The 15,673-nt window shown below is 39.3% G+C and overlaps 1 protein-coding gene across 6 annotated transcripts in view; it reads left to right on the forward strand.

The window, feature by feature from the left end:
* Nucleotides 1–15,673, forward strand: part of map3k15 (mitogen-activated protein kinase kinase kinase 15) — a 219,346-nt gene that overhangs the window by 57,824 nt on the left and 145,849 nt on the right. For 3 of the 6 annotated variants that reach the window (XM_051926897.1, XM_051926899.1, XM_051926901.1), the window contains one exon: nucleotides 11,507–11,581. The exons of the other annotated variants lie outside the window; for them this stretch is intronic. In XM_051926897.1, the coding sequence (XP_051782857.1) occupies nucleotides 11,507–11,581 (75 nt within the window). The remainder of the gene's footprint in view (nucleotides 1–11,506; nucleotides 11,582–15,673) is intronic. 6 annotated transcript variants of the gene reach the window in all.

Below are 15,673 nucleotides of genomic sequence, written 5' to 3' on the forward strand. Positions count from 1 at the left end.
AACTTTTTTGCATAGTTCTCATTACCATGGTTCAGGTGAGAGAGCGAGTGTGGAGTGGAGGATGTAAGCGATGGCATCATCTGTACCCTGTTAGATCTATATGCAAACAGAAAGCGAGTGGGGAAGAGCTGAACAAATTAAGTTCTTGATAAGTCTCTCAAAATATTTAATCACCAGTAAGTTCAGTGTTACAGGGTGTTGGTTGTATAAGCAAGTTGGATTGTTTTTCTTGGGCAAAGGGACAATATTAGAACATTTAAAGCATGTAGAAACAACCTACTGGGCCAATGACAGGTTGAAAATAGAGGTGAACATTGGGGTGAGCTGGTCACCACAGGTTTTTAGGACTATTATGTCCTACAGCCATTGAGTCCTGCAGCCTTCCTGCTCTTCATCCGTTTCAGAGTTCTCCTTATTTTGTGAAAACTGTAAAAAGGCTTTGTCATATCGCTTATGCAAGTACTGATGCTACCAGTGCAGTTAACTCTGGCAGTATTATATTCAAAGCAAATTTACAATGTATTTAAGCAATTTTCCTGTGAAAGATCAACATTACTCATTATATCAATAATATTCCTTGGATCACACCAGTTGTTGTTCGTCATGAAACATACCCTGCCACCTATGGATTAGCTGGACTCTTTCATTCTGTCCTTCTGGAAAACAGTGAAGAACTCTGCAGGCTGCACAGAGTGATCCGGGACCAGGAGGGTAAGCAGTGACTAGGTGTAACAAAAGACAGTACAGTCTCTCATTTCCTGCTGGATTTAAATCTTGTTTCTAATTTTGTCCAAGTTATTTTCCAAAGAGTATACTTTGATGAGAAGAATACTAGGCAGTGGTGGTCAGTGCACTTGGGTTTGTAGTCTGTTCTGAATCCCTGCTCGTTTTCCACAGTGTGTCTTCCTGTGACTCCTCAGCTTCTCGCTCCCATTATATCCCTTGGAGTTCTCATTACCGACATGGAGAATCTCCTCAGGTCATGAGGAAATGTTTAGAAAAATATCAGAAAAAGCATTAGAATGTTCTGATTTTATATTCAAAAGTGTGCTATGGTAATAAGTAGTTTAAATCAGAGGTTATAGGAGGAAAATAATTAAATAAAACTAAATAGATAACAAAAATAATGCATAACCTGTACAGAGAAATCATGAAAGCATCTGCCTAATCTTTATCCCATTTATACAAGTATCCAGACCCTTTATTAGTACTTAGTTGAAGACCCTTGGCAGCGATTACAGCCTGGAGTCATCTTGAGTATAACATGAAAAGCTTCACACACTTAGATGTGAGTATTTTCCGGCATTCATCTCTTCAGAACCTCTCAAGTCCTTTTAGGTTGGATGGAGACCATCAGTGGACAGCTATTTTGTTGTCTCCACTACTAAATAAAATTCATTACAAACCACATGGGGTAAGTAAAAATCATCACTTTTGGGTGGAATTTGTTTTTTAAAACATCACTGCATGGTCAGCTGTGACCACCAGGCAGGTGCGCCAGCTCCCCAAACACCGACACAACAGGCACAGACACAAGTGCAGCAACACAAACGTTTATTCTCAAGGGGAGAAACGCTTTCCTTTTGTTCCCCACCACCAATGCACACTACACAGCATAGTATTAAGCACAGTTCAATACAGTAAAGCACTTTGCTTCTCTCTGTCTCTTCTGCCTCCACTCCTCCCTCTAGCTTCATCCTCTTCTTCCCGACTCTGGCTCTCCAAATGTAGTGAGGCGGCCCATTTTATAGAGCACTGGGAAGTGCCCCAGGTGTCCCGTGATCACCTTCTGGGCGTACTTCTGGGTGTGACAGCGGCCCTGCAGAAGAGATCTCAGCCATTCCCCATGCGCCCTCTTGCAGTGGCCATGGACCCCAGTAAGGTTGATCTTCCATGCTCCAAACCCATGGCACTAAAGCAAGCCAGTGCTCTGCCCTTTGTTGTCCCAGGGGAGATCTTGCCCCATGTAAGCTCTTTCCCCAGTCCTTCTGTTATGAAGGTGTCTGAGCTGGGTAAGAGTCCCGGCCATACATTACACAGCATAAATACAAAGTTCAAACTCCTCACCTGTTGGTCATAATGGAGATCATTCTGTTGGTGACAATGTTACTGTTTCAAAGAGATTATGCAGTGATCATTTTGTTTTTGCTTTTGCTGAAATCCTTTATTTGGTAAGTAGAACTGAACATCTTTTATTACATGGTGCAAATTAATAATGTGCTTTCTCATGCTGTCTTGTAAAACTTTGGTGAACGTTTTGAAACAATATTGGCAATAAGAAGTGGGATCACACTAATGTTAAAATATGCACAAAATATGTTAATAGGTTGATACTGAACCCATTATAAGTCATTCTCTTCCATGTTTCATTCTGCCAGATACCCTGGTTCTTTCTTTACTGTCTGTATCATATAACCAGCTGAAACAAATGCATAAAGTAAGTCCCTCCTACCAGCATATGAAAGTGGTGGATTTTGTAAAAGGACTGGTGTGGTCATTATAAATACATTCTTCAATAATAAAATTGACCTTAGAAGTACAGTACACAAATGGACTATGTTTTGTGTAGAAGAAAAAATTGAAGGATACATTTGACTATAAACCTTTCCCGGACAGAAATTAATGCAACCCAACATAGCATACTACTGTGTAATATAAAACTTTTCAGTTACACAATTAAAAAATCAACGGCAATATCTAAACATGAGATGGTGGAAACCAAAGGAATTCAGATAGAAATATAAAAAATAAATGGAAAAGATTCCGATAGAGAGAGTGAGAGAGAGAGAAAGAGACAGAGACCAGTTATTGGGAAATAATGGCAGACTAAATAAGAGCAGTGGTATTGCATGTTTTACAATAGTAATCTGTTAGAAGCTGATAAAAGAAGGAGACATAGTGTGGAATGAGGAGGTGCAATGTTGTACAAGGCTCGAGAAAGAGGCCAAGAAAAGGTGAGACATTATCGAAAATGAGGAATGCAATCAAGCATTTAAAAAGCAAGTAAGGAAGCAAAGGCTGATGTAGCAAAAGTGAGCACACAGGCAAATCAAGATCTTTATAACCATATGGAAACAAAAGGATGGACAGACGTCAATGTATAAAATTACCAAGCAAAGAGACAGGGAGCAGAAAATAGCCAATAAAGTAGGCAATAAAAGTATTGGAGGACAAAGTCACAAAACAGACTCAGAAATGATGTTGTGTTTTAGAAGGTAATGAATGAAGAAAGTCATTACGTGCAAAGGCTGCATACATAAAAAAAAATGTAAGCATGGAGAAGAAAACAGGGAAGCAGGAGATTAAGAAGGTATTTCAAAACATGTAAACTTGAAAAGAAATAAACTTGTGGATAGTATAAAGATGCCTAGGAGATACAGGAGTTGATTTCTCTAAAGTGTCAAATATTACATTTTTGACAGAACAATTCTCAGATAAATATGAACAATTTCATATAATTAGGCAAGAATAAGGTAAATAACAATAACTACAGCAATTACAGAGGAATAAAGTTAACAACTTGTACCATAGAAAAAGGAAGCTATAATAAATGATGAGCAGTGTAGTTTCATGTTCAATCTGAGGTAGTAATAGTTATGAATGGTGACACAGAAGGCGAGTGCTGCCTTACAGCTGGAAGGCCATAATGGATGGACAGTGTAATGGAAGAAACAACCCAGCTGGAGTGGCTAATGAATCCTATCCCAGTTGGAGCAGCTGGGGTGTAGTGAACGGACTGGGACAGTTTATCCAACAACATGGGAGGTGGCAGTGCTTCTCTAGTTGGCGACCGCAAGTTATCATGGAACCTGTAGTCTCGAGGGAAAACCCTGTCATGGTTTCTAGGTGCTACCAGAAGGTACTGCCGAAAGAAGATCTCCCTGTTTTGTGGAGCTTACCCAGAAGTGCTTCCCACAGGCTATGCTACACCTAAAATACTCCCGGTTTTTGTATAAAAGGAGTCACCTCACTTCCTCTCAGAGAGTCAGAGTTCTGAGGTGGAATGACAAAGCTCACCTGGAGGAGTGAAAGGAGTGGGATGAAGATAAAGAAGAATCAATTGTGCTTGTGTGAGTGCTTAAAAAATAACTTGTGTGAAGGTATTTGTCAAAATTCAATTATTAATTAAACCCGTAACTTGTGGTGGGACTGTTGTTTTTGGGGCCTGGGGGCTCAGTGTCGGTCCTATAGGTCACATTGGTTACTAATTATGAATGTGACTGGAACAAAACCAGTAGCTACTGCAGCTCTGAAGGATCTGAGTTTGACATGATCTAAAGAGTATAATTCCTCTTGCTTACAGAATTTTTTTTTGCAAAATGTTTCAGTTAGTTGCACAAAAAGTTATTTTACATCAAAACCCAGGATTCCAAAATTTCTATATACTTTTTTAAAAACTTCATATTCTAGAAGTGCATATTTGCCTTTATAAAGGTACATCATGATCTTGTAAAATGCACAGTTTTGTCTTTCACATTTATTTAAGATTAACAGAAGATAAGATATGATACCAAAACATTAACTGGTGCAAATTACTTTGTTGTTTACATATTTTTCAATTTTTTGTCACACAAGATATAATTTGGTTAGTGAAGATACATCTGTGTCACCACAATAACCTATATAGTGTGGAATCCAGGCAGATAAATAAAGCCAGTGTACTAAAATATCACATTTAAATAAGCATTAGAGATTGTATTATCTATCCTCTCGTTCTTCTTCTTCATCTTTTGGCTGTTCCCGTTAGGGGTCGCCACAGTGGATCATCTTTTCCCATATCTTCCTGTCCACTGCATCTAGCTTCGCTACACCCACCACCTTCATGTCCTCTCTCACCACATCCATAAATCTTCTAATAGGCCTTCCTCTTTTCCTCTTACCTGGTAGCTCTATTGTTAACATCCTTTTCCCAATATACCCAGCATCTCCTCTCTGCAGATGTCCAAACCAACACAATCTTGCCTCTCTGACTTTGTCTCCCCACTGGGAGTGTCAACCTTAGCTGACCCTCTAATATACTCATTTCTGGTCCTGTCCATCCCTGTTACACCCAATGCAAATCTTAACATATTTAACTCTGCCACCTCCAGCTCTGTCTCCAGTTTTCTGCTCAGTGCCACTGTCTTCAACCCATATAACATAACTGGGCTCACTACTCTCTTGTAAACCTTCCCTTTTACTCTTGCTGGTACTCGTCTGTCACAAATCACTCCTGACACTCTTCTCCTCCCACTCCAGCCTGTCTGCACTCTCATCTTCACCTCTCTTCCTAAATTCACAGTTACCCTGTACTGTTGATCCCAAGTATTTAAACTCCTCCACCTTTGCCAACTCTACTCCCTGCATCCTCACCATTCTTTTCACTTCCCTCTTATTTACACACATGTATTCTGTCTTGTTCCTACTAACCTTCATTCCTGTCCTCTCTAGAGCATATCTCCATTCTCCAGTGTCTCCTCAACCTGCTCCATACTCTCGCTACAGATCACAATGTCATCCGCAAACATCATAGTCCACTGGGACTCCTGTCTAATCTCATCTGTCAACCTGTCCATCACCATTGCAAATAAGAAAGGCCTCAGAGCTGATCCCTGGTGTAATCCCACCCCTACCTTGAATGCATCCATCACTCCTACGCAGACCTCACCACTGTCACACTTCTCTCGTACATATCCTGTACAACTCTTACATACTTCTCTGCCACTCCCGACTTCCTCATACAGTACCACAATTTCTTTCTAGGCACCCTGTCATATACTTTCTCTAAGTCCACAAAGACACAATGCAACTCCTTCTGGCCTTCTCTGTACTTCTCCATTAATACCCTCAGAGCAAACATCGCATCTGTAGTACTCTTTGCCGGCACTAATCATCACCTCCTTTATTAACCTAACTTCCACTACTCTTTCCCGTAACTTCATGCTGTCACTCATCAGTTTTATCCCTGTGTAGTTACTACAGATCTGCCCATCTCCCTTATTCTTAAAAATCTGCACCAGTGCAAGTCTTCTCTACTCCTCAGGCATCCTCTCACTTTCCAATATTCCATTAAACAATCTGGTTAAAAACTCCACTGCCATCTCTCCTAAACACCTCCATGCTTCCACAGGTATGTCATCTGGACCAACAGCCCTTCCTTTCTTCATCCCCTTCATAGTTGTCCTTACTTCCTCCTTGCTAATCTGTTGCACTTCCTGATTCAATATCCCCCCCATCATCCAACCTCCTCTCTCTCTCTCTCTCTCTCTCTCATTCTCTTCATTCTTCAGTCTCACAAAGTACTCTTTCCATCTGCTCAACACACTCTTCTCGCCTGTGAGTGCATCTTTATCCTTCATCACCTTAACCTGCCACACATCTTTCCCAGCTCGGCCCCTATGTCTAGCCAATCAGTACAGGTGCTTTTCTCCCTCCTTAGTGTGCAAGCCTTTTTTATTCTTTGCCACCTCTCTCTTCACCTTACGCCTTATCTCCTTGTACTCCAGTCTACTTTCTGCAGCTCTCTGACTATCCCACTTCTTCTTTGATAACCTCTTCCTCTGTATACTCTCCTGTGCTTCCCCATTCCACCACCAGGTTTCCTTATCCTCCTTCCGCTGTCCAGATGTCACACCAAGTACCATTCTAGCTGTCACCCTTACTACTTCTGCTGTAGTTGCTCAGCTATCTAGTAAATCTTCACTGCATGTCTTACCTCCTCCCTAAACTCAACCTTACAGTCTTCCTTTTTCAGCTTCTACCATTTGATCCTAGGCTCTGTCCTCACTCTCCTCCTCTTCTTGATATCCAACGTCATCCTATAGGCCACCATCCTATGCTGCCTGACTATGCTTTCCCCTCTCTTTCAGTCTGACCATCCTGCATAGGATAAAATCTACCAGTGTGCATCTTCCTCCACTCTTGTATGTCGCCCTGTGTTTCTCCTTTTTCTTAAAATATGTATTCACCACAGCCATGTCCATCCTTGTTGCAAAATCTACTACCATTTTACCTTCTGCATTCCTCTCCTTGACACTATACCTACTTATCACCTCCTCATCTCCTCTGTTCCTTTCACCAACATGTCCATTGAAATTTGCTCCAATCATCACTCTCTCTCCCTTGGATGCACTGTCCATCACTTCATCCAACTCACTCCAGAAGTCTTCTTTTTCATCCACTGCATACCCAACTTGCAGGGCATATGCACTAACAGTATTCATCATCACAGCTTCAATTTCCAGCTTCATAATCATCACTGTGTATGATACTCTTTTCACCTCCAAAACACTCTTGATACTGTTCCTTCAGGATAATCCCTACCCCATTTATCGCCCCATCCACATGGTAGAACAATTTTAACTTGTCTCCAATGCACCCGGCCTTACTCTCCTTCATCTGGTCTCTTGCATGCACAATGTACCTTTTTTCTTTCCATCAGATCAGCTAATCCTCTCCCCTTACCAATCATACTGCCAGCATTCAAAGTTCCTAACCTCACTTCCACTTTCTTTACCTTCCTCTTCTCCCTCTGCCTCTGGTCACACCTTCCCCTTCTTCTTCTCCACCTTTGGCCACCAGTAGCCCAATTTCCTCCAGCACCCCGTTGACTAACAGCACTGGTGGCGGTTGTTGTTAACTTTGGCCTCGACTGATCCAATATGGAAAACTGTATTGTTGTCCGCATATTGATCTGGAAAAATTTTAGACTGGATGCCCTTCCTGATGTAACCTTCTCTATTTATCTGGGCTTGGGACTGGCACCAAGAAACGCACTGGTTTATCCATCCCCTGTGGCTGGGTTATTATCTGTCCATTATATTATTATCTGTCCATGAGTGTTTAAATGGTCTTGCTTGCAATTACATATGCTACAGCTTTCATTTCACACTGTTTTCTTCTGTTGTACTGGTATCTATTGCAACATAACAGTATTTTTCTTAAGCTACTATATGCTTTGAAGACATGGTCTAAAAGTTAAATATTTTAATCAGACATACAGTGAGCTTATGAATTTGGGAAAAGAAAAAACTGTGTTTGGTGGCCATCTCCAATTGACTTTAGTGAAGCAATGCTGCATTCTCAAGTACATGTGTGGAACTTGAGAAATGTTTTAAAATATACAGAAGTTTCCGGTTTCTCGTGTAGATTATCCTGATAGCCAAACTGATTTATGAGAATGCCTAAGCAAGATTAAATCTAAAGAAGTGGTTTTCTCATGTTAACTAGGTCCCTTGGAGATTCAAGAATGCAGTAATAGATTGTGGATGTGTCTTTCTATTATACAGTATCACTCTTTAATCTAACAGCATTGACATTAAAACAAGTTTACAGAGACTAAAATTGTCAGGTTATTGACACCCCCCCAGTTTCTAAATATATTTATAAGGGAAGGTAAAACTCGGATATAACCACTTGGAAGAAAGCTGTGCAACTACATGGACGTCTGTTAGCATTATAGGGAGGATATTCATTGCTTGTAATTATAATAAAGTAGTTGGTTCTACTGTTAAGTTGGGGTGTAAATCCAACGTAGTTACTGAATGTTGAAATTTACATTTTATTTCCATGTTTTTATAGATCCCCCCCCCCCCCCATATTCCCTTTTCATTCCAAAGACGTGTGTTTTTAGGTTGACCGATGAGTCTAAGTTGGTCTAGTATGAACGAGTATCAGGGTTGATGTATATGAGAATGTGTAAGTAGACTGACGTCTTATCAGAACAGTAGTTATGCTGCCAAAAATAACTTGTATATTTTTTTGTCACTTAAATTATGTTTTTGTGAAATAATCACACCATAATTATTTTTATATACAGTATCTATTACATTTGCTGTCGATTATGGTAGGATGTTCTTTTGAGCTTTTACTGGACCCAAAAATCAAATATGTGACAGGATTTTAAGAGAGTTTTACATACAAGGAATAACACAAAGTGCAACAAATTAGCAAGAATCGAAACTCACAGGTTCTGTTCCTTTTTCTTTAGGAGAGAAAATGATAACAAACTAACATAGATACATGTAGTTTGTTGTTCAAGGTTGTCAATGTGTCTGTAAATAGTTGTATATAATTATTTTCTGTTATCCTTATGTTTTGAATAAACTGTATTTTATAATTGCAGAAAGTGTGTTTTGAATTATTATTTGGAAAAGAGTCTATCATGACTTCCAAACTACAAACAAAGTTTATAAGCTTCATTCATAAATTGAACAGATCTTTTCATAGACCATATTATATACTGAAGCACTCGAAAAAAATCTTCTTATCTGATGAATGCCAGTTCCAGCTGATTCATTCTGATGTGAAGTCCATAATATAGGATTTATAGGGTTATTACTGTCACATATATGGAGTAAAGCAAAATTCTTATGTTAATCAGCATGCAAAATAAATTGCAAACCCAGTTTTGTTTTTGTCAATGGTTTAAGCTGTTGATGACAGCATTATTGTGTGTGGTTTGTTTTTATGGAAATTGTTTGCCTGTCAACAGGTTGTGCAGAATCAGGTTACCATTAGAAAGGTAATGGTTAAGGGTTCATCTATGGCATGGTCAATGTATTTGCTGTAGAGAGACTGCAGTGGGTTGCTTTTGATATGTTATGTGAACTCAGTCTTGTCCTTATTTGGCTGCAGAATTCTGTTGTTTTTAAGTATTTTTTTTCCTGACACCTATGGACCTCCATAGAGGAACCGAAATTACCAATGACAATCTGAAGCTTATGTCTAAAACAAGGAATCCTCTTTTAGGTTATCCCTGCTATCTGTTGTCATGCAAACCTTTCGGTCTTGTTGCAGTGACCATGATGCCAGCGCATCTTTTAGTCCTTGCACAATGTTGTCACCTGTGTGGTCTTCTGGGAAGTAGAATAGCTTTGCAGTTGCCAGGTTTCATCGATGAAATGCACTGTCTAGGAGAGGTACGGCTCAGATGTTCGGCTTGACTATAAAACCATTGCTGTGGCAAAATGTGAAACCTTTTGCAGTTTATGCCTCAGAGTCTGACAACATAAATCATACAATTTAGGCAGAGATGTTTGACCGAAATATTTTCACCCAACCAGTGTTTATCTTGGGTACTCAAAAGTTGTTTGAAATCATCCCTATCAACCACTTGAAATGCAGCATATCTTTTGTGATGTAATTGGTGACGGTGTTTGTTGTGTCATGCCATCTGTTGCTTTTCTTGTCGTACAGTACTTTTTTTTGCAAAATGATTCTGCTAAAGTTTGCTGACTGTGTTTTTTTTTTGTGCTTATACCTTGGGTGATTTAGACCTGTTGTGGACATCTGACTCCTGAAGCTTTTTGTAGTCTTCATATTCTGTGCAGTGGTTAGTCCACAAATGGTGAAACAAGTTAGTTGTCAAACTGTCTTTAATGGCAAACAATTTCCGACATAGTTTGCTGATTGCTCTCTTTTCAAAGCCAAACTACCTCCACACCATTTAATTTAACTTATTTATTATACTGAAAACATGAAAGCAGACAAATTTTTATTAGTAGTATTTCAATGTGTGCATTGATGTTTTAAATATGGGTCATTTAGTAGATAGATTGATTCTGCTCTGCTTCTGGCATGCTGAGCTAGGACAATCTCCTCAACATTGATAAATACTAAATTAAAGTAATATTATATGGTATATGATCACTAAAAAGGTATATGAGTATATCACATGGAAATGCTGAGTACATGAAGGTTGATAGAGTTTTTCTGCCTGACCAGTATGCCTTATTTTTTTCAGCTCCACTGATGGGGCTTGAAGTACCAAATATTTTATGTTTCTGGAGATCCACTTCTGGCCCCAGACATTGATTGTGCTTCAGCTCTCTTTAAGAAACGTACAAGACCTCACTCTTCAACTGTCTTTGTGTGGCTTGTTGAAAGACTTTAATTTGTTAATATTAACATTTTGTTTTTTGTGCAGGCACCATTTACCAACAAGCTAAAAAGTACATTCTCAGTTTAATGAAGTAAACTATCATTAGCAAAAAACAAATTTCATTTACTGCCATGCCAAATTATAACACTCACAATAAGTAGAATTTAAAGGCTATGTGGTACGTGCGTGGTACATACCTACCTTTTCATTTAAAAACATCTCTACTTAATCTGGCATTGCGACACATTTTATATACCAAACCTACTGACAGTTCCTGGGTAAGTAAGTCTTGTAATGTGTCTTTATAATATTTTGATTATATTTAAATGGATTGCGTTGGATGTACTTTTTTAAAGTTCATGTATCCACAGCAGTACTTTCGCCCAAATGACTGTTCTGTCTGTCTACACTAGAAGGGCAGAAATTTATACATATTGGGGTTACTATCACCAGGATTGAAAAAAAGTGATTTTTTTAAATTGTTGTTTAATGTATCTGTTGTCGGTATTGAATCTGTTCAGTACTGCAAAGATGATTAATCATATTTTTAAGCTACATGTCCCTCACTCAAAATTTTTCTTTATTGTTTCTCAGCCTTCTTCCCTTTTATTCTCATTTTTTTTTTCTGTCTCTGACTTGGAGTAGGCGGCAGGTTCAAGTCCCGCAGGCTTCTCGTGGGTCCATGTGCCTCCTGAGTATCATAATTGTTTTCGAGGCAAAGTAGGTATTGTGTTGCTTGCAAAGCTATAATTTATATCTTCCCCAGTTTGCAGTGGTTTCATTCTGTACCCAGTTACCTCACTCCATTTTTAAAATATATTAGTCTTAAAACCTACTATGCTTCTGTAATTATGTTCGCATGCTGCTTCCAGCTTGACTGTGTTAAAATAAAATATAGATCTGAATGTTAGCCTAAAATGCTTTTAACTTTATAACCAATTTATATTCATCATCTAGATTTATAAAGCATCCCTCTACTAATGCTGTATTAAACTTGAGTTTTATATTTGTCATCCTGTATACTTTTATGTTGTGAGTGTAAAAATCGTATTCATAGGAGATAACACTAAATAATTTTCTTCTTCCTCTTCATTTAGAGTAAAACTGATAATCTAGATTTACTTGTTATTGATAATCTAGATCAGGGGTGTCCAATCTTTTTGCAAAGAGGGCCAGATTTGGTGAGGTGAAAATGTGTGGGGGCCGACCATTCAACCTGACATTCTTTGAACCATTCACATTAAATGCAAATGAGCTATTTTATGAAATTTTTATTGCAAATGGCATACTTTTCTTTTCTTCACACAGAACACAAATAAATCTAAACAAGTTTTTACCAAAATCACTCTGCCGTTCATATTTGAAGACCACATAAAATGAAGAAAAAAAAAAAACTTTCAGGAAGATTAAACATATCTAGGTTCTTTTGAAACATTACATATTATTCACTATTAAATGCTCACTGTAAACTTCTAAGTCCAAAACATGTGAACAGGTAAATAACACTAACAGTTACCTTATTCAGAAGTACAAAACATTGAGGGCCATATGAATCCGTGTATCACTCGTTCTTTCGTTTTTCAATTGACCATCAAAAATCAAAAAACGAAAATGTTATTTGATTTTGAATTGGATGTCAAAAACGACAAAGACAGTGTTTTTCATTATTTCAATTTCAGACTCGGATCAAAAATACGAAATGGAAAAATGGGCTGCCAGACCGAATTTGATTTTAATATTTAATTTGTCGGGTTTACAAGACCCGGTTTGATTGTCAATTGAAAAACAAAAGAACAAATGATACACGGATTGCAAAGACTCAGTGCATATTCAAAACTGTGGTTTTGATCATCACAAAAAAAATCAATTAACTGAGATTTTAGAATTTATTCACCTCAGAAGACTAAACAAATAACTTGCCTGCACTAATGTGAAGGGTGATACTGAGATCTCGACTGCAGTAAATAGGCCAGATCTGGCTCAAAAACAGTGGTTTTGATGCGCAAGATGTCACGCAGGTGAGAGTCACTTAGTCTCGTCCTCATGCAGTTCTTGTTAATGTTCATAACTGAGAATGTCTTCTCGCACAAGTATGTTGAGCCAAACAAGCTCAGCATTTTCTTAGCAAATGTTTGAATCTCTTGGAACCTGCCTTTATCCAGCTGGCGGTAAAAGTTGACAAGAGGGAGCTGTTGGTGCCGACTATGACACTCGGCGTCACACTGCAGCACAATGAGCTCCAGCTGCAGGTGGTCTGGAGCGTCATCAGGGTCTACGGAGAAAGGAGAGGATAAAAGCGTGATCTCCTTTTCAATAGCTGCAAAATCCCAAAGGAGCTGTTGAAACTCCTCAGCCAGTAATGAGATGTCTGCTGCATACCTCCTCATTTGCGCACTGATATTGTTCTGTGGAAAACTGGTCATTGTTTCCTGCAGCAATGGGAAATGTGTGGTATTGGTTTGCGTTTGTGACAGGTGCCTTTGGAAAAGTAGCAGCTTGGTCCCAAAGGCTTTGATGTGTAAATACAGTTGGCTTACCACTGCATTTTGCCCCTGAAGGCTCGTGTTCAGCGCGTTCAGATGTCGTGTTATGTGAACTAAAAATCCAAAATCAGCCAGCCAAACAGGATCAGATAGTTCTGGCATCGGTTGTCCCTTTTTTGCCAAGAATTGTCCGATTTCCTTCCTAAGAGAGTAGAAGCGCTGCAGTGCAGACCCCCGACTGAGCCATCTTAAGTCTTTGTGATACACAACATCTCCGTATTCAGCCTGGATGTTGAGTATAAACTGTTGAAACTGGCGGGGGCACAGGGCTTTGGAGCGAATATAATTAATAGCCTTTATCACCGGTTTCATAACATGATCATATTTCAGATGTTTGGCACAGAGAACTTGTTGGTGAATAATACAGTGGAGTTTTATAGCTTTGTCTCCTTCTTCGCTGACTTTGTTACAGACTAGGGTTGATAATCCACTTCGCCCGCCAGCCATGACAGGTGCGCCATCCGTAATAATCCCAGTGACTTTATCCCACAGTAGTTTCATGTCATCTACAGCGGAACAAACAGAAACAAATAAATCTGTTCCTCTTGTTTGGTCCTTAAGGCTCTGGAGGTCAAGTAGCTCTTCACTCACTTTCATTTCATTGTCCAGTCCTCTCAAAAAAATCAGTAACTGAGCAGTGTCAGATGCATCCGTGCTTTCGTCACAGGCTAACAAAAAAAAATCAAACTCCACTCCTTTTGCCTCTAACTGTCTCTTAATATCAGATGAAACGTCTTCAATTCTCCGTACCACGGTGTTACGAGCCAGGCAAACATTGGCAAACTCTTGCTTCTTCTCAGGACAAATTTTCTCCACCATTTTCATCATGCAGTCTTTAATAAATTCACCCTCAGTAAAAGGTTTGCAGTGCTTGGCAATCAGTGTTGCCACCTTGTAGCTCGCCTTTGTGGCATTTTCATTTGACTCACAGGCTGTTGTGAAAAAGCCCTGCTGTGCCGTTAAAACAGCTTCCAGGTGCTTCAATTTTTCGCTGCATTCGTTCCCAGTTAGATTGTCGTAGTTAGCATGTTTCGTCTGGTAGTGCCTCTTGATATTGAATTCCTTGAAAACAGCCACAGTCTCCTGGCAAATTAGGCAGACACAGTTGTTTCGTATTTCAGTGAAATAATACTCCAATTTCCACTTGTCCTAGAAGCGGCGGCCCTCGCTGTCAACTTTCCTTTTTTTAGTTACAGTCGCCATTTTAGAAATGGGCTGGAAAAGATCACACAAGGGTCATGCGGCAAGAGTGCGGCCACAGGTGTACTGCCATCTTCTGGTGAAATATAAAATAGCTTTTTTGTACGCGTGTATTTTATACTGTGGTCAACAGTGCTGGTGGGCTGCATATCATTGATTTTATGACAGAGGCTATGGGTCGGTGGAAATTTGAACACGGGCCGCAATTGGCCCCTGGGCCGGACTTTGGACATGCCTGATCTAGATACACCTTGTCATTGATCAGTTAATTATCCATCCTTCTTTCCAATGTGTGTTTCACTTAGAAGGGTTATTAAGATCTGAAGTCTTGGCAGCATAAGATACAACACAGGAAACAAATCTGGTTAGGATGTAACACTCTACGACTCTTGTCAAAAGGCCTACCAGTGCCTCTCTGTCTTCCAGCGTCTATTGACAGCTTGCATTTCTCCATCCATTCTTATGAGCGTGTACAGGTGCACAATGGAGTCCATCCTCATTGGGTGCATCACATCCTCATGTGGAACCTGTTTGGCTCAGGTTCGAAAAGCACTGAAGAAGTTAGTGATGGTGGCACAGAATATTACCGGCACCCAGTTGCCATCTCTTCAGGACATATACAACACTCACTGCCTTACAAAGGCAAAAAATGTTTTACAGTGATCCTATACAGCCACCTTTCTTATTCCTTCTTTCTTGCAAACAGTATGGTTGTGTTGTCACTGGCCGATGATTCAAAGGTATTTTCTGCCTGCAAGTTGCATAATTGCTGAACAGTCATTCATAAGAATCCAAATATTGTTATAACAATGTGTGTAAATATGTACCATACATTATATAGATTTGAAATCCATACATTATACAACCCCAATTCCATTAAAGTTGGGACTTTGTGTAAAATGTAAATAAAAACAATGCAATGATTTGCAAATCTCATAAACCCATGTTTTATTCACAACAGAACATAGAAAACATATCAAATGCTGAAAGCAAGACATTTTACTATTTCATGAAATTTTTAGCTCATTTTGAATTTGATGGCAGCAACATGTCTCAAAAAAGTTGCGAC

This window comes from Erpetoichthys calabaricus, chromosome 4, assembly GCF_900747795.2.
Source record: "Erpetoichthys calabaricus chromosome 4, fErpCal1.3, whole genome shotgun sequence".
Classification (NCBI taxonomy): Eukaryota; Metazoa; Chordata; class Cladistia; order Polypteriformes; family Polypteridae; genus Erpetoichthys; species Erpetoichthys calabaricus.